General features: G+C 38.6%; 1 protein-coding gene across 3 annotated transcripts in view; it reads right to left on the bottom strand.

The window, feature by feature from the left end:
• Nucleotides 1-20,297, bottom strand: part of LOC134662048 (AN1-type zinc finger protein 6) — a 46,501-nt gene that overhangs the window by 17,418 nt on the left and 8,786 nt on the right. For 2 of the 3 annotated variants that reach the window (XM_063518315.1, XM_063518317.1), the window contains exon 3: nucleotides 3,031-3,363. In XM_063518315.1, the coding sequence (XP_063374385.1) occupies nucleotides 3,031-3,129 (99 nt within the window). In that variant the 5' untranslated portion in view covers nucleotides 3,130-3,363. Of the gene's footprint in view, nucleotides 1-3,030; nucleotides 3,364-12,899; nucleotides 13,149-20,297 lie in introns of those variants that run through there. The other variant, XM_063518316.1, reaches the window with a different exon arrangement.

Below are 20,297 nucleotides of genomic sequence, written 5' to 3'. Positions count from 1 at the left end.
AAACTGCTTAATTTTAGTCGCTAATCGCTATGTCGCCAAAACTAAATTTCTATAGGTAAATAAGTATTCACGCCTGTGTAATAAGTATTCACGCCTTAAAAATACGATTCCTCGCTTAAGAATGTCATTAAAAAAGGAATATCCAGACAAAAGTCCGAACATCACACTAAAAATCCTTACATTTCCTGGCCGATCGTTTCTCCAAATATCTGGGCTGGCTCAGGCGTCTCTTACGTTACGACTTACGACGCGGTGTGCTGAGGGCCTTAGCAGCTTCCATATAATAACAGAAAAAAAAAATAGCGTAATACTTGGGTTTTGGGTTTAGGCAAGGTTTAGGAGTGGGACCTATGGGTATCTCTTTTATGTAGTTGGTCCACACAACACAGCAGATAATGTATCCTCATCCTCAATCATAAATCCGGTTGAACTTAACTTGTTTACTCGTAAATTTGCACTATTACTAAAAATAAGTAAATAATATATGTTGATTGTTTTGGTGTCAAAAGTACATATCATGCATATCATGCATGTTTGTTAGTTTGGGGAACGTAAAAGTAAATAATTGTTTGCAAAAAAAAAATGTTCATCGCCGTAGCCCGGGACTACATAAATAATTTAGATAATAATATTTTTAATACTATTTTAAAACAGAAATACAGAATGAAAATGTTTCAACTTTGCCTCCATAACAATTTAAAAAAAATAACTACGCGTGTTTGAGTAGACCTTTTTACCGCTAACGTTTAGATGAAATATTTTAAATGTTTTTATTTCTGTAGTTAAATTTGTCATTTAAAATTATAGAATTTGGTTAATAATGTATTATTTATTATGTTCATGTTGATTTTATACAATAAAACTGCAAATTATAGCAAACATTGTTTTTTCTTTTTTTTTTATATAGGCGTAGTGGCAGAGTGTCATTACGAACCATAAAGCAAATACTGCCTCTTGTTTTTTTAAATGGATGAATGCCACGATGTTGTGTCACAAATATCTGTGAAATGGAAATTAAAAAAGAGGACTTTGCCGGCCTAGGCCTGCAAGATTTGTATGAAATTCCATTACAACGACCTCTTGTCCTAGCCGCACCTGAAACGTCATACTTCGCAGCCTATTATAAGGAACATAACATTAATATTTCATTGCATGTTTGAGAAAAGGTTATTACACATTGATAAAGCTAGGTAACCTATACTATGCGCACAGAATAAATAATAGTACTAAGTACAGAAGACTCACTCTCTAACAAAACGCGTCTGTTACGATCAGCACAGATATGGCCGCTAGGTGGCGACAGCGCCACGCGCGGCTTATGGCTTTCCCCAAAATTGGGGCCGAACGGATGTACTTTTAGCTAAAGTGTCATTCAATAGAAATTGCTAACTATGTAAACAAACCGCCATACTAAAATTGACACTGAATGTCAATTTACTAGTAACTTTTGTTTACATAGTTAGCAAGTTCTATTGAATGACACTTTACCTGTAGCAAAGCGACGAAATCGCGGAGTGAGACACGCCTGCTAGTCTTTGCGAAAAAAGAAGAGTCGTGGAATGTACTAGGCCCCATACATTCCACAACTCTTCTCTTTCCGAACAGACTCTATGCGTTACGTATATTACCATAAATTATAATTTTTCTGCCTTATAAGAGTTATAAGAGGTAAATTACGTAATATTACTACTTATAATAGCACGAATGAGGAAATCCAGCCAGCAGGAAATATTATTCTACATATTGCGACGTCATTGTAACTTCCAGTAAGATTGACAAATAAAATAACCATAAACCATATAGATATGTAAATTTCATAATTACCAGGAAATTTGTCAAAAATTGCTATTATGTTCTCTTATAACTCCACACACAGCAGCTACTGATATTAGAAAAGTTTTCGACTTTGCTCATGTTCCCGAGTAAAAAGCCGGCGTTCCGCAAACACAGGTTACGTAACCAAAGTCCCCCGCCATCTGTCAAGTTCAACCTAGCTGACCTACTTCACTGACATTTATAAAATGATACTGTAATTGAGTAACTATCCGAACGCGGACCTATACACACAGGGTGACTCACTCGGTGAGTACTAGGTACTATGAAATATTAGGGATAGCTATTATTATACTTAGTTTTCAGTCAAAAATACATCACTGCTGTTATTACACATTTTTTGATTACTTCATTAAATATTTTTGGTATTGTTACATATATATATATAAGATAATACCTAACAGTAGAGTAGATTTAATATTTGACCGAAAATCTGAGGGCTAGAGTGCTATGTAGATTAAACTCAATCAAATGTAAACAACGTTCGGCGTCTCGCTACTCGATAAAGATGTTTAGAACGATGTGAAATAACTAAAAATTTGTGCTGTCGTCCAAAATACAGAAGACCTTGACGCAGCCAGCGTCTGTTTGTCAAAAATTTAATGCTGATAAATAATGGTAGGTATTTATTTATAGATCAGGGACCCGTTTCTCAAAAGCTTGTAACTTGTAATACAAGCAGACGTCACTTTTTGACAGCTTTTGTTAGAAAGGGACTTCCACTTGTATTACAAGTTACAAGCTTGTGAGAAACGAGCCCCAGGTGGACTGCTGCCGCGAAAATCGAAATGCACAAGTATGTCCATCTATGGTCCATCTCTACTGATATATTAATTTCAAGGGAAATATAAAGACAATTTTCGAATTTCGGAGTTCGGGGCGAACCGTGAACTAATGAAGCAGGTAGTTAAATACGTAACAAGGAGGCAGTGTTTAGGACTGAGTTTATTTTAAGTAACCATTCTATTTTTATTTCTGCCTATTTCAATCAAAAGCGAGCTTGTCGGTTGTCAATAAGGCAATACTGCCATAGATTTAATTAGATTTAATCTTATTGACATGGGTAATTGTAGTTATCTTTGTTGACCGCACTGTAGCTATCTTTGACTTTTCACGAATTATCAGTTAAGCGCAAGTTAAGTACCTTGAATTTTGGAACATTCGTGTTATAAGAATGATAATATATAAATGTTTTACCTTAAAACATACTGAGCAGAGTCCATCTGTGGAAGGGTTTCCATAGAAGCCACACCCTGACCGGCATAACGCCTCCATGGGATTTGATTCACGCTCCATTGTCCACAATTAATTTCACCACAATTATAACAAATCACTTCACTGGCAGTCGACAGTACAAACGATTGCACTAAAGTATATTATTGCACTTGTTATAGTCACAGATCACAGTGTACGATGTGATAGAACGTTTCAATTTAGACGGGAGGTAATATCTGGGCTGATGTAGCCGCGGTAAGTGGCTTTCCTTGCCAACGTGCTGTCCTTCTTGCTATGTCAGGATCGCGGAGGGCCCTGTAAACAATACAAACAAACCCTGTTAACATCATCCTAAAAAACAAAATCTCTTATATATTAACTGATCCCATAAAGCATGAAAGGTGACTCCTGAATTACCTAATAACTACAATGATTTTGGGTGCATCAACTTTTTTTTGTACACCCAGTTTTCATGGTTAGGTTAGGTCACAGTTGAAACCATGATTTCTCTTCGTGAGCTACTAATTTTGTAACAAGTACGTAGTTACAGAATTTTGGCTCACGGGACAGAACAGAATAAAAGTTAATTAAACAATTTTCAAACGTTTGCACATATAATAATATGCATATCCTAAGAATTCATCTGGCTTGATTGTGTTATTCATCGATGTAATGTGAAAAGTCGATACTTTCGGTTATCTTAAAAATGTATTCATGCCAATTTTGAATTTATAAATACACTTGTGGTTCAAACTCTTTCTTGTGGCTAGGCACGAAAGTAGCTTAATGACGATACAGCAAACGGTTTCACTTTTTTGTCATCGCTCGAACATTATGTAGGCCCACTTGCCATTGGCAAACCGGCAAGCCTCGATTGAAGATAAACCAGCTGTCGTGAAATGAACCATTTCCAAATCGCCTTTTGTTTATAATCTACATCATCACGAACGCCAACACAAACCAGATTCTAACTGTAGAAAGTGGTATCTGGGTGCAAACATTTGAGGCAAAACATAATATGCATAACGACGGGTTTGCGTAACAAGAGAGAGCTATGGCAAAAGTGGAACGCGTCCGCGAAACGGGACGCCCGTGCCGCGAGCCCCGCGCCAAGGTCGCGCCGCCGAGTGCATCGCGACAATCGTGTCGCAGATTACTAGGCTATACACCTATACTATACTGTATAGGTAGCATAAGCATATGCTTTATAGGTACAAACCTTTTTTGAACTGTGCAGTTATACAAGATTTATGGTGAGTTCTGGAGGATTTGTATTGATTGAATACACCAGGGATTCTCAAAAGATCTGTTACTTCTCTCTTTGTTTGGCATCATTGGTCCTCCAGTTTAAAAACCTACATGTACAAATTACTATTCTCATTTTACCTTTAAAGTTTAGATAGGCACTTGCACCATACCAGAACCATACTATTTTAGTAGTGGAAATAAAACTAGTCTCCGGGAAGATTGCGATGTAACATTCCTTTTAAAATTCAATTAATGCGAATGTGAATCCATGTCGCCAATGAGTGCAGAGATAACTGCTGCGACTAGGGTTGCCTGCGACTGGGGTTGGGGTTTTGGCGGGATTCTCCCGATTTTTAGCATGTGCTCCCGATTCCCGACAAAATGAAAATTGTCCCGAAAAACAGCTTCACGTTATCAACGTTATAAAACAATAATTTCAAGTTCCGAACTGTCGTCGAGAGAGCGCGCGGGGCGCGCGTGGCGAGAGACTGTGCGGTGAGGGTACGATGTTTTTTTTTCCGACTTAAGTCCCAAAATCCCGAAAAAATGATATTTTTTTCCCGATAATATCGCCTATGCGCCTTTCGATCTGGCAACCCTAGCTGCGACACGGACTTAAATACATATATGTAGTTAGCTTCATGTACATCTTAGCGGACAAAGTTAGGTATATTTTTCTGTTTCGTTGTAGCCAACAACGTCAGGCTCAGGACGTTTTCAGGTCAGATAATGGTGACCAGGCCGCGTAGCCAACGTGCCAATCGCTTACGCTCCGTAGCGATCAAAACGCAACTGTCACTGTCGCACTAATATGGAAGAGTGATAGAGAGACATAAAGCGATTCGATGGCGAAGCGCAAGCGATCGTCACCTTGGCTAGGCAGCCAGCTTGCCCGCTCCGATACAGCACTACCTACTCCTTAAAGTAAGGTAAGTACAGGTTCCGCAGCGGTACGTTGATTTTATTGTGTACACATTTCTAATTTTGTATTGTAACAATTAGGTACAAACTGATATACCACGATTTCAAATATTATATGCATCTCAGTGTTAATTTTCTATATGAAATAAAGCAGCGACAAAAATGTGCATTTTCTATAGAAACTTCAATAGCTAGTATGACGTAGATAGAAACTTTATCTGCCAGGTGGAGAAAACGACTAGGCAACTAGTGATTCATAGATTTGATTGACCTCATTTAGACTTGAACTGAAACAGGCTTTATTATCAATAGCCTAGTCATTGCTAAGTCTAAGCATAAACACAAAGGAATCGTATTTACTGCGTAGTAATAGAGTACAGTAAATATATACCACTGAATCACGACGACGCAGCATCATTAAATATGTCAGGACATTTCCCCGCGCGGAATTCATTCACCGCATTCCTAATAAAAATGAGCAAGGTACAGCAATCAGGCCATCACTGTCCGTTAAATCCATAGACCATAGAGGTTTCTCAATGATACCCGTTAACACAAATGAGCGTGATCAGTACATAATTGGCAATGCGCTGATATTTATTTATTTAAACTTTATTGCACAAAATATATACAACAATGTACAAATGGCGGACTTAATGCCAAATGGCATTCTCTACCAGTTAACCATAGGGCCAAACAGAGATACCTTCAATTGGTGCAGAGAGAGAAATATTGACCGTAGAAAACCTAAGAGTAAGAGCGTATAATATAATAAGATTTATATTCATAACAGGCAGAATTACCACGCACACAGAGAACTCAATACTATATCAAATATCTCCAAGATATGAGACATACAAACACGTAGGTATGCAGATAATAAATGAGACGCGGCACGTTGATTGGATAGCATATCTAGAGACGTGTGTAGGTTTTAAAGATACTAGATTCGCACAAGTACACGTCCTGTACTGTTAAAGATCATAGTACAGTAGAACCTCGATTATCCGAACCTGTAAAGGTTAATAATATCCGAACCCTCGTCATCCGAGCGCTGACTTACTTTAACCGATCCCTCAATTATCCGAACTTTTATCAGGTGCTTTAATAAACTGTAGTGTTTTTATTCCGATACCGATACGATACATCGGCCGATATAATCGGCAGGCCGATATATCGGCATCGGCGATTTAAATACACCCGATATCATAACAAAATGTAAACAACCCATAGTAAGGTATTTTATTGGGCAAGTTCTTCACCTTAATTTTAACTTGATGTGTCAAAACTTACGTAAGTTTTACTACGATATATTACTTACTCAACGTAACAGTGAAGCTGCTATAATCGTGCTATTTTGCTAATAGGAATATAATTTTCTTAATTTTTATTTTTCAGTATTTCACACTTCTTAAAATCGAGTGTCTATTAAACATAAGTATGTTTTATGCATATAAATCATATGATTCTTTATTTAAGTATTTGATTTATTAACTAACTACCAGGCTATCGATATCGGTATCGGTATCGCCGATTATTTACTTTAAATATCGGTATCGTATCGGCAAAATCATGTATCGTGACATCCCTAGTTTTTATGTAAAAAGGTGTTGTATTTGTTTGTTCTCGTACCATAAAACATAAAACGTACATTTCGATTATCCGAACCGTCCGTCTAATTTCGGATAATCGAGGTTCTACTGTAGTAAAAAAAACTACTGTAGTACTAAAATATTCAACGTCAACGGAATTTCGGAAAATAGGAAGATAGTTTTACATTTTGTTATGAGTATCAGTGGCGCAATTGAATTGACGTGATTCCTACAGGCGAACCTAATTTGGGAAATTGAGAAAGTTATCCTATAAGTAGGCCAAATTAACTTCGGCTTGCCCCATGTATGTACCGATACCTCGTATCTTTTTCCACAAACGATCAACAAAACGAATAATAAACAAGCTTTAGCCTTGTTTTTAATATAATTTGTTTATATTCGAGATTCGTCCCAAACGCAAGTGGTGGCGTCGTAGCGTGCACCAATTAATGCAGAATTATGAATGCCGTGGAGAGCGCCGAGGTCGGTGGCCGGGAGCCCGGGGGAGCATCGACCGGCGCCGGCGCAGGCAGGGGTGCGCGGGCCCTCACAACAACACGCTAATCGCACAACCATGCACGAGGAGCGTCGTCGATTAGACACTCGACACTCCCCCTACCACATTTGATCCCAATAAAAATTTAAAATTAATACTGATCAAGAATGTTTTTATATCCCCAGTTAATTATAAAGTAAAATATACGATGTACTATGACATATTGCACAGGACAACTTATTGAATAGAAATAAAATTTCTATCACGATGGAAAACACTGATAGAGGTCACGAAAAAAAAAGAACTAATCGAGACCTGTAGGGCTAAGATGGCCGGCTCTTTATCATTTGTCACCATGGCTGTCACGTTCTAACAAATATGTAAGTGCGAATGTGACGCATGGCATGACAGGTGATAAAAATGCGACCATGATAGCTGGTCTGGGTCGGGAATAGTATAAAAGTTATCGCCGCCAAGCCGCTGACGCGGTCTCTACTCTACGCGTTTCCAGTTTCAGTTGTATTAAAAAAGGCCATTCATTGATTGGGCTACAAGTCCAAAGTCCACGTGCATCTGTCGAAACAGTGCTGGCGCAGCACGATCGCCTCGCGGGCCGCGGCCGGCCGCGACTCGACACGCGTTCCGAGTCGCTAGCTGCGTTCGTTCTTCTTTTGTATTCTCGCTCAGCGGTCTCCACGTTTACACATCGACTATAAGCGTGTTTTCACTTTACATTTATTGCGTTAGAAAACGGTAATTTGCCTTATTATTATTGGTAACTGACTCATTTCAATAGAATATAGTGCGCAATAGTAGCACCAATTTCACGTCACATCTATTGCAATTTTCCTTAATACTAGTAAGCACCTACCTGAAAACACGAGCGAGCGTATTGTTAGAAAATGTATTCTGACTTGTATTATTATGGAGAACTAAATACAATGCTCACAAAGAGAGACCTTATCTAAATGTTGAGATTGTCCTTAGTAAACAACTTTACCAAGCCAATTAAGATTAAATACCTACGTCTAAAAGGCCAGCAGATAATTGAAATACATACATAAAATTGGCACTAAATTCAAAATACCATGTTTAAGGCAAACTGAGCGTATCTATATCCCAAGATATTGGTAAATAAAAAGGCACGTAAATTTGGTACGAAATAACCGTGCCAAGGTGACTGGCTCGACGGAAACGTGATGTTCAATTATAGCGTTACAATGCCTAGCCACTGCCAGTTGCCAAATTAACTGCACTGCCCATAATTTTGCTGGTGAGACCAGTAGCGATAGATACAATTAATATCTACTCTTTAAAGACAATGACGACAAGTGGACAGATTGAATCCAATTCATTGTTAAACTCTCTGGCAGACGTTGTCAAATATAATGCGCAGTTAACGTTTGTCCTTTACATCCATTTATAGCACAAATTCTGCGAATATAACGTATATTTTAGTTGGTCAAAGTTTTATCGAGTACGAAAGTCGCAAAGTAAGGCTACAATACTCTCTGGCAGACGTCGTCAAATATAATGCGCAGTTAACGTTTGTCCTTTATATCCATTTATAGCAAAAATTCTGCGAATATAACGTAAATTTTAGTTGGTCAAAGTTTTATCGAGTACGAAAGTCGCAAAGTAAGGCTAATTAAAGGTTGTTTCCATTGAGATAAGTGTGATAAAGGTGGCATGGCGAGATAAGCGTGTGTGGCGGTGGGAGCTATATGTGTGTCGTAGTCGAAACGGGGCGCGTCGTTGCGCCGTGGCCCGCTGACCCAGTTGCCGAGTGCGAGTGCCGCCACGCACCCGCTCGCGCCTGCACCGACCCATGTGTCTACCGTCTACCCTGCACCCTTTGTGGCGCACGTGTGCCCAAAATACCAACCTGAGCCCCCTCAAAACAATTCTTGTGCTAATTCGATTGATTCATCTGGACGCCCCCCAGAATCTAAGTACTTTAGAATGTAGGTCAACGTTTTAACACCAAATTCAAATTACCCAGCTTTTTATTAAATTACGTTTCAGTATGCAATGGATGTATTCTACAATCGCTGAGAATTTTCAATTTCATAATTTCAGGATTTTGAATCATCCCCAAATTCCCCAATGCTTGTTATATTTAATCATTCAAGTAATTTATAGTCAACTCTAAATAGATAAGGTTGAAAATCGTGCTTACTTATAGGTAGTAAGGTGGGGAGATAGACTTGTGCTCGAGGCATACCCGTCTCACAATAAGGACTATCCCACCATTCATCATTGTAGATACAGCCAGTGTAATGAACAGTGACGACCACGAATGGCTCGGCACCCATCGCGAATGGAAAATAAATGAGTGGCCACTTCGCTCGTTTGTGGACAATACTTCTATTGGATGTCTACGTTCTAATTCTAACCCACAAGTTCTGCAAGAATTATTCAAAAACGTACTTAGACTCGATATTTAACGTCGGTTTCTTAGACATTTACTCAAGACTATAGTGTTCACTGGTACCTACTATAAACATAGTTTTAGGGATAAGAGAAGTTAGGGGAGAGGAGAGGTACGATTAATTTCTAAACTACACCTAGACCTACTTAAGGCAAATATGAAATGAAACCATCAACCAAATTAAGAATAAAATGAAACAATCGGAAATTAATAGTTTTAAATTTTAAAGTAAGTCTTAAGTAACGCGTATTTATTAACAGTGAGATTAATTCAAGCCTACGAAGGCCCACCGCGAGGCCGACCCAACACGCATACAGCCAAACATGTTTGATATCGCGCTCGTGTTGCCAAATACAACACTTTTAAATTTACATTGACGAAGTAACCTGTTGAGCTAGTACGCATTTCACGTTGTATATTGTTGTTTACTAACTAGAAACTATTTGATTTGCTCGTTTATTTTAAACCTGTAAACTTTAAACTAAATAAAATACCTTGCTTTAAGCCCATTTTGTAAACCCATCCGACTTGCCATACCAAATAAGCATTGTATTAGTAACAGAGTAAGGAAAAGATTATAAACCTAATATTTATATTTAATCGTTTAGGTTACTAACAGCTACAAGCGCTAATGCCTCAAGGAGCCTCGTCTTGAAATATGCATCCATTTACGTGCAAAATGCTGCGGAGTAATAACACCGAATAGCCAACTGGGGCGCGCGAGCGGACCCATCCTCTGCCTCGCTACCTCCCGCAGGCGGAATATAGGTCGAACCATAACCGCTCTCTACACACTAACTTGTTACGATTTTCTTAACAGACACAATTCTTGTACGTTACTCTGTATAGTATGGTATCGTGAAAGAGAAAAGAGCGAAAGTACCCATACCATGATACGGGCTTACACTAAATCAATAATTTATTTTTCACTTAGACACATTCGATTTGGACACTGCCATCAAGAAAAAAAGTAACTTATTAAAATTGATCAGACTTCGTATATTCTCCCGGCCACTTCAGTTTTTATAGTTTTTAATGAACACATACGTTGATCCAATTTAAAAGTTGGGTTCAGACAAAATACTGGTCTGACCACTCAGGCAACGGTAACCGTAACGGGACCCTAAAGTAGAGGCACAAAAATCGTGCAGTGCACAGAAATCCTTCCGATTCACGAACCTCAGATAAAATCTGAAACTGCAACTTTCGCAGTACAATGATGCAGTACTCGCCTCAGATGAATGTCATTCACTTGCAAAGTATTAAGCAGAAATTCTGGTATACAATAACTAAGACGAGATAAAGCAATAATTTCTTAGGATTGGACTACTTCTATTCTTCTTCGAAGTTAGTAGAAAAGTTCCTTTAATTTGCTATCTGCCTATCCTGAAAACTTTGGTTGGTGTTCCGGACTTTGAAAAGGATAGCCTGTGCTGTGCCAAAAGTAGTAAAACGTAGATCCGAATGCATGCAGCTATTCAGGATTAACAGTAGAACAAAAAGCGGCTCTACACCGGAAATAAGACGCTAACCAAAAATAGACGCGCCAGGGTCTTGCATCCGAGCCGAGCGCAGCCTTCCGCGTGGTATGGCAACAAGGAAACATACGTCTTGTTCCATAATGACACAACAGGTTTGCACAAAAGTGTCAAGATGAGCTAGGACAGGAAGGGAAGAACAATGACATTAGTATTTGAAACGCGTACGTCACTGCTGAGCGCAGTGACGCGGCGACAATGGACCGCGCATGGCAAGATGGCCGCCGCGGCGTCAGCTGATTGCTGCGGCGCACACGCACCGCGCCCTGTATCTAGCCGTGTTGCTCTCTCTTTCGTGCGCGCTAGCGCACAATGGTCGGGCTTTATTATTGTTTGGATCACAAATATGCGTTTGTGTTATACAAAAAACTACGCAGTCACGCAACGCAAAATAGAAATACTTATCAATAAAGATGCCATATATGCCGTGTGACAATTCTAATAAGATTGCGATGATAGTAACAAAAACTAACAGATCCCAACGATACAATTATCTTAACGACAAATAATAGCTTGAAAATATTTCCGGTCTAGTTTTTTTTGCAGTAAATAAATAGGTACCTAATGAATAAACAGGTTTAGCAGAAGATCACTAGAAGATGCAGTGTGCTAAAAATGATCTCGTGCACTTTGCTGTTCATTTATAAGAAAGTAAGATCGTGCGAACTTTTTGAATACTTCACTCACAGTAAAATTCTAAGAAATGTTTGCCACTGAGTATACAAATAGGTACTACTAAATACGTACTAAAGGTAGGTTGCTTCAAACCGCACATTAGGACGTGTATTACTTATTATTACATTGGCGCCGTATCCGGAAACCATAACAATGTGATGACCGCCTAAGGAAACCTGGCCAAACCATCATTTTGATTTTTATGGGAAGTCCAGCTTGCTCAGTATGACCTAAGTACCTAACGTTGTTAACCGTTATGCTATCCTTTTATTCAAATTAGCCATGCCTACTCTATCCTATATGTTGAATGTTAAAGTTTTCTTTAAAAAATTTGGTGCCCAAGTGGCCGTATTGCAGATTGCAGGTACCTACAATACGATGTGATTAAAAATATATATGCACAATAACGACTCCATTACATCCTAGGTTATACATGTTAAAATATATATTGCAATAAAATCAAAGTTGCAAATAATATTCACCTAATTCCATTATTCAATGAGGTTGAATACATAAGTAAATTACATGCTTATTGCTTATCTATCAATTACCCAAGTGCCTAACTAAGTGCATCAGTCTACTTTGGTTATTACCTAATTCCAAATAGATTTAGACACTAGCGTACTCATTTAAGTTACTTTGTAATAAACTACTCTGATATTATTATTGATGAATGATAAATAAACGTATGCTTTGTCGTCACTGAGCGATTTAGTACACCCTGAGATTGAATAACTTAAAGCCAACCTAATAACATAATGCAGAAAATAAAAATAGGCAGACTACAATGGGCCCACATTCAAAATTGCATGCCAAGTTCTAAACACGTGAGGACGTCGACCTTCTGCACCAAGGTCGGGGCGGCGGCCTTCAAACAGCCTCGTCTGTCTGCGAGACTCCTCTCGGTCCACGGCACTCACACACACATTACTTAACACAACCAACATTACCTTCAAGTAGGAACTAGAGCCCATGGCCACGTACTAACTACGCTCGAAAGCGCCACACTTGCACAAACATCACCATTTTGAAATAGGTACGACGCGAGCAGACTAATTCCCTGTTATCCGACTAGATAAGTTGCATTAGTCGCGTACACGTTAAATATGTTGCAAACAATCACTTATGAATTGGCCTCGGGTTGCGAGCTCCGTCCGTCGCGCTCGGGCTGCGGGCTGGCGACTGGCGACCGAGGCGCGAGGCGCGGGCCCGCGGTCGCCGCCCGCCGACATCAACTATTCGCGTCATTCCACTCCACGCTCCACACGCGCACGCATTCACAAATACAAACAAGCTGCTCGGTGCCTGATAAACACATGCTCGCTCTAATGTCTATCTCGCCATCACAACACGCAGCAGGCCATTATCACTGCCACCAATACCTATCCTATAGTAGCATCAACCGCGCAATCAACATGTTATTGTATGTACCCAATATACCGGGAATTCAAACCCTCGAGGTGCGCATAAAGAGTGAGTCACATAATTTAAGTGTGACTTAGTGTGAGACGAGTTCTCTATCATTAGTCATCGTCATAGCTTTCACACACTCAAACCATCACTACACAAAGAATAATTTATAAACGGAATAAAACAAAAAATATACCATTTGGGCAATAAAATACCTACGGTACTGCTATGGATATGTATTTGACCGATGAAAGTGAAAAGTCCCGAGGTCGATAAACGAACGAACTTCAAGGACCGTTGAACTCAAAAAAGTAAACACAGGACATTGTCTCAAATTGCACGAACAATAAGATTTTGTGAGTTCGTCAACTTCGGCAAACAAAATAGTTAAGTAACATGACTCGCGAATTGAATTTACACGACTAATACGACTTAGTGTCTTGCGCAGTTGTTTATTGTCTATGAAAATTAATTTACATGGGTAAAACGGTCGATGTGAGGTGATAGCGAACACAAACAAAACCATGTGTGCGAACGATGCGTCTCGACGAATGACCGTGGAGACGGCGGAGCGGAGGCGGGAGCAGACAAAGCCCCGACGGCGGAGCATCGTCGATCTCCCCCGAATTAGTCCTGGGCCAGGGCGCTGACCTCACGCCACCGCCACACGCGCGTTCGTAAATCCACGCCATTACTACCCAAGCACAACCAGCATCACCAAACACCCCTCGATTGACACTGCTAAATCTAATCTGTTATTATCATGTCGTAATTACAATTAGGTCCTCTTTCGCATAGAGCCTGCAAAAGACAGACAAAGAAAGTGATGAAATGACACGTGGAGCGCGAGAGCGGTGAACAAATACGACGCAGTACACTACCGTTATTTTAGGTACCATGATATATGCACGTTTGTATTTGTATGTGGTGAAGGAAATCCTTGTTTTTGTCAAGGAGCGAGTGAAAAAACAACGGCGATTCACAAAGGTAAACAAAAGACTCTGAATAATTGTAATTTTACTAACAAAGAGGTTGGCCAACTCACAACTGTTTAACTGCTGCGTACTTTAATAAATTAAAAGATCTGCCTTTCACAGAATGAATCTTCCACTTCGGCAAAATATATGTGGGTTATTGCACCTATTTAAGGAATAAAGCTTATTAGTAGTGTCCGACCGAAGGTTCGGTTTCGGTTTCGGTTTCGGCCAGTTTCGGCCACAAAATCATGTTTCGGTTTCGGCCAAAAAACGGCCGAACCTTTCGGCCCGGGCCGAAACATACGCAATGGTACTTCGTTCTATGAAACTAAACTATGTGACAAAGACCAAACGTTGTGGAACAAGTAGGACAACAATATTAATACGAGGGGCGTTCAAAATATTCTCGGTATTGATATCTTACGACCTCTTCTAAAATTTCTTTCGTTACTGGCCGCTAAGGTTTATTCATTGACATTAAAAAAAAGTATAATTCGAACCGAGATAGTCTTTTGTTTTTCTGCAATTGCTGAACAAACATGAACATCCTGTGCGAATTGACAATGTTAACTAAATTAGAACATCGATGATAAAATTCTTGACAAAACAGGGTAAAAATCAAAAAACCATAAAAGAGGAAATGGATTGTGTTTACCGTGAGTCTGCTCCTTCTTTATCTACCATTCAAAAGTGGTCAAGCGAGTTTAAACGCGGAAGGGAGAGTATTGAAGATGACCCTAGACCTGGCCGGCCTGTAGTAGCTACTTCACAAGAAAATATTGATAAAGTGGAAAAACTTATATTGGAAGATGGTCGAGTGAAGGTAAAATCTATAGCACAAGTAACCAATCTCTCTATTGGTACCGTACATGATATTATACATGACCATCTTAATATGTCAAAAGTAAGTGCAAGATGGGTTCCGCGAATGCTGACTCGGCTTCAAAAAGACATGCGTGTAGCTTGTTGTTCCGATTTTATTGACCTGTGCGGTGAAAATCCTGATGAGGTGCTGCAAAGAATAATTACTGGAGATGAAACCTGGGTTCATCATTATGACCCAGAGAGTAAACAAGAGTCCATGCAGTGGCACATTAAGGGTTCAGCTCATCCCAAGAAGTTCAAGGTCATCCCTTCAGCTGGCAAGGTCATGGCCACGATATTTTGGGATTGTGAAGGAGTATTACTAATCGATTATAAAGAAAAAGGTGTAAATATCACAGGACAGTACTACGCTAACATTCTACGTCAATTAAAGGATGTAATTAAAGAAAAGAGGCGAGGAAAGTTAACCAAAGGTATTCTGCTTCTGCATGACAACGCCCCCGTCCATACTGCTCATATTGCCAAGGCAGCTATTGTTGAATGTGGGTTTAAAACTGTTACTCACCCACCGTATAGTCCGGACTTAGCCCCCAGCGACTTCTTTTTGCTCCCCAATCTTAAAAAGGATCTGCGTGGAAATAAATTTTCTGACGATGAAGCATTGAAGGCGGCAGTGGAGGAGCATTTTTACACGAAAGATAAAAAATATTTTTACGAGGGATTAAAAAAAAAAATTGATCGATCTTTTAAGTGTATGAACATAGGGGGGGAGTATATTGAAAAATAAAAATATCAAACTTTTCGTACTTGTTTGTTTTCATTCTCATACCGAGAATATTTTGAACACCCCTCGTACATATACTGATTTATGTATACAGAAATTAATCAATTTATTATTAAACACAGTTCCACTAAGCGACCTTTGGATTGAAAGTCTCACGCTCTTACTCACCGCTAGGCCACCAGCGCTCACGGGAATAATAAGAAAACTATTGAAATAAAAATAAATGTGGATTATTTGTGTAATATTACTCGTTAGCGGTTTAGGTAAGTATAAGTAAATGATTTGACAAATTGATTTTAATTTCAGACACATAAGTCAAGAAATAAAGACATTAGAACCGTTTAATGGTGATTTTAAGACCAATCTTTACAATTACAATTTTCTATCGAGCCGATATCGTTCAATCATGTATCGAGTGCGGCCACGGTCTTAAAATATAATAAATATTAACATAGGTATGAATATATTTATTGCTTTACTAAATCAAATAGTTTTTCTTAAAAGGGGCTACCTGCGGTTTTCATCAATTTTTGACAAGTTTTGAATCGTATCTCCTACTTTTGCACTACATATAGATTTTTATAAGACAAACGGCTATCGGTTCTTCAATCTTTATCTCCATTATTGTCTACGGGATTTTGAAAGAAATTCATACTATTTTATGATTTTTTTAAACATTGTCTAAAAGAACACTTTTTTCGTATCTACGAGGGGTGTTCAAAATATTCTCGGTATGAGAATGAAAACAAACAAGTACGAAAAGTTTGATATTTTTATTTTTCAATATACTCCCCCCCTATGTTCATACACTTAGAAGATCGATCAATTATTTTTTTTAATCCCTCGTAAAAATATTTTTTATCTTTCGTGTAAAAATGCTCCTCCACTGCCGCCTTCAATGCTTCATCGTCAGAAAATTTATTTCCACGCAGATACTTTTTAAGATTGGGGAGCAAAAAGAAGTCGCTGGGGGCTAAGTCCGGACTATACGGTGGGTGAGTAACAGTTTTAAACCCACATTCAACAATAGCTGCCTTGGCAATATGAGCAGTATGGACGGGGGCGTTGTCATGCAGAAGCAGAATACCTTTGGTTAACTTTCCTCGCCTCTTTTCTTTAATTACATCCTTTAATTGACGTAGAATGTTAGCGTAGTACTGTCCTGTGATATTTACACCTTTTTCTTTATAATCGATTAGTAATACTCCTTCACAATCCCAAAATATCGTGGCCATGACCTTGCCAGCTGAAGGGATGACCTTGAACTTCTTGGGATGAGCTGAACCCTTAATGTGCCACTGCATGGACTCTTGTTTACTCTCTGGGTCATAATGATGAACCCAGGTTTCATCTCCAGTAACTATTCTTTGCAGCACCTCATCAGGATTTTCACCGCACAGGTCAATAAAATCGGAACAACAAGCTACACGCATGTCTTTTTGAAGCCGAGTCAGCATTCGCGGAACCCATCTTGCACTTACTTTTGACATATTAAGATGGTCATGTATAATATCATGTACGGTACCAATAGAGAGATTGGTTACTTGTGCTATAGATTTTACCTTCACTCGACCATCTTCCAATATAAGTTTTTCCACTTTATCAATATTTTCTTGTGAAGTAGCTACTACAGGCCGGCCAGGTCTAGGGTCATCTTCAATACTCTCCCTTCCGCGTTTAAACTCGCTTGACCACTTTTGAATGGTAGATAAAGAAGGAGCAGACTCACGGTAATCACAACACACACACACAATCCATTTCCTCTTTTATGGTTTTTTGATTTTTACCCTGTTTTGTCAAGAATTTTATCACGCATCGATGTTCTAATTTAGTTAACATTGTCAATTCGCACATGATGTTCATGTTTGTTCAGCAATTGCAGAAAAACAAAAGACTATCTCGGTTCGAATTATACTTTTTTTTAATGTCAATGAATAAACCTTAGCGGCCAGTAACGAAAGAAATTTTAGAAGAGGTCGTAAGATATCAATACCGAGAATATTTTGAACGCCCCTCGTAGATTGCTGTGAAGGATATTACTTATACGAAATCAACATATTTGGGTTCATCTTTGACGTGTCGTAAAAAGTGTCTAGGGTTTTAATTTTAAACGAATTAACACAAAAGTTATGACCAGAAAACCAGTTTTTAGGGTTCCGTAGCCAAATGGCAAAAAACGGAACCCTTATAGATTCGTCATGTCTGTCTGTCTATCTGTCTGTCTGTCTGTCCGTCCGTCCGTATGTCACAGCCACTTTTTTCCGAAACTATAAGACCTATACTGTTGAAACTTGGTAAGTAGATGTATTCTGTGAACCGCATTAAGATTTTCACACAAAAATAGAAAAAAAAAATTTTTTTTGGGGGTTTACCATACTTAGAACTGAAACTCAATTTATTTTTTCAACAAACCCATAAGTGTGGGGTATCCATGGATAGGTCTTCAAAAATTATATTGAGGTTTCTAATATCATTTTTTTCTAAACTGCATAGTTTGCGCGAGAGACACTTCCAAAGTGGTAAAATGTGTCCCCCCCCCCCTCCCTGTAACTTCTAAAATAAGAGAATGATAAATCTAAAAAAAGTATATGATGTACATTACCATGCAAACTTCCACCGAAAATTGGTTTGAACGAGATCTAGTAAGTAGTTTTTTAAATACGTCATAAATCCCCTAAATACGGAACCCATCATGGGCGAGTCCGACTCGCACTTGGCCGGTTTTTAGGGTTCCGTAGCCAAATGGCAAAAAACGGAACCCTTATAGATTCGTCATGTCTGTCTGTCTGTCCGTCTGTCTGTCCGTCTGTCTGTCCGTCCGTATGTCACAGCCACTTTTCTCCGAAACTATAAGAACTATACTGTTGAAACTTGGTAAGTAGATGTATTCTGTGAACCGCATTAAGATTTTCACACAAAAATAGAAAAAAAACAATAAATTTTTGGGGTTCCCCATACTTCGAACTGAAACTCAAAATTTTTTTTTTCATCAAACCCATACGTGTGGGGTATCTATGGATAGGTCTTCAAAAATGATATTGAGGTTTCTAATATCATTTTTTTCTAAACTGAATAGTTTGCGCGAGAGACACTTCCAAAGTGGTAAAATGTGTCCCCCCTCCCTGTAACTTCTAAAATAAGAGAATGATAAAACTAAAAAAAATATATGATGTACATTACCATGTAAACTTCCACCAAAAATTGGTTTGAACGAGATGTAGCAAGTAGTTTTTTTTTAATACGTCATAAATCGCCTAAATACGGAACCCTTCATGGGCGAGTCCGACTCGCACTTGGCCGCTTTTTGGCTTTAAATTGTTCAACTTTGATGCCAAATATCTCGAAGACAATTTAATGAACTTTTAAGTAAATATGGAATACTATATTGCTTAAAGCCGTTGCTGTTAATATGATAAGCTACAAAAAACATACGAAAACTAAGGGATTCAGATCGAAGGTCATTGGCGTGGCGGAGCCCCTTAAGTAATATGAATCTCAAGGACATTGGGTATTGGGTGTTGACAGCCCGAGTACGAGTTTAAAAGCGGTTTTATGACATTTTTTCAACGATTTTAACAAGTCTTCAAAAGTTTCGGTTTCGGTTTCGGCCGAAACTAGAGCCAAAGCCGAACATTCGGTTTCGGTTTCGGTTTCGGCAAAAAAACATGTTTCGGTCGGACACTACAGTTATTAGTGAAATATAACAACAATACTTTGCAACATGCTGGCGGAATAATCGTAGGGGTGGCAGGACCACCGACGCCAGATTGCCATATGTCCCCATATTTATATCCTATATTTAATCCGCGATAACGATACGATATGGCCGAACAGAATAGATTTTTTCTACTCCAGCACTTAAATGTGTCAATTAAATGACTGACAGTGATATCTAAAACAATGTCATTTGAATGCTTTGTCTATAGGCTCATAAGATGACTGCTAGCAGTCATCTTATGAGTATAATACAACTGCTTTATTTTTTTTAAAGATACAAGTTCCGATCATCTTGATTGAAAGAGGTATGTTTTCATTCACAATAATAACTCTTTTTTTTTTTAAATAATAACTCTTTTTTTTTAAATAATAACTCAATTTTTTTTAAATAATAACTCTTTTTTTTTAATAATAACTCTTTTTTTTTTTTTTGCTGCAGCTGTCATAGAAAAAGTAATGTATGCAACAGCTCATAATTGGTTCTTAAAATTCTCGGGTCTTTTTTTACAAAACTCGACTACGTCTCGTTTTGTAACTTCGACCCTTGAATTTTAAGAACCCTTATTATATCACTGTTGCATAAACTACTATTAGAATTGGGTTTTTCAATGTCACAAAAATAAGAAAACGTTGAA

The sequence above is a fragment of the Cydia amplana genome, chromosome 2 (genome assembly GCF_948474715.1).
Source record: "Cydia amplana chromosome 2, ilCydAmpl1.1, whole genome shotgun sequence".
NCBI lineage: Eukaryota > Metazoa > Arthropoda > Insecta > Lepidoptera > Tortricidae > Cydia > Cydia amplana.
Note: the sequence above shows the minus strand (reverse complement) of the source record. Positions and strands in the feature narration are given on the sequence as shown.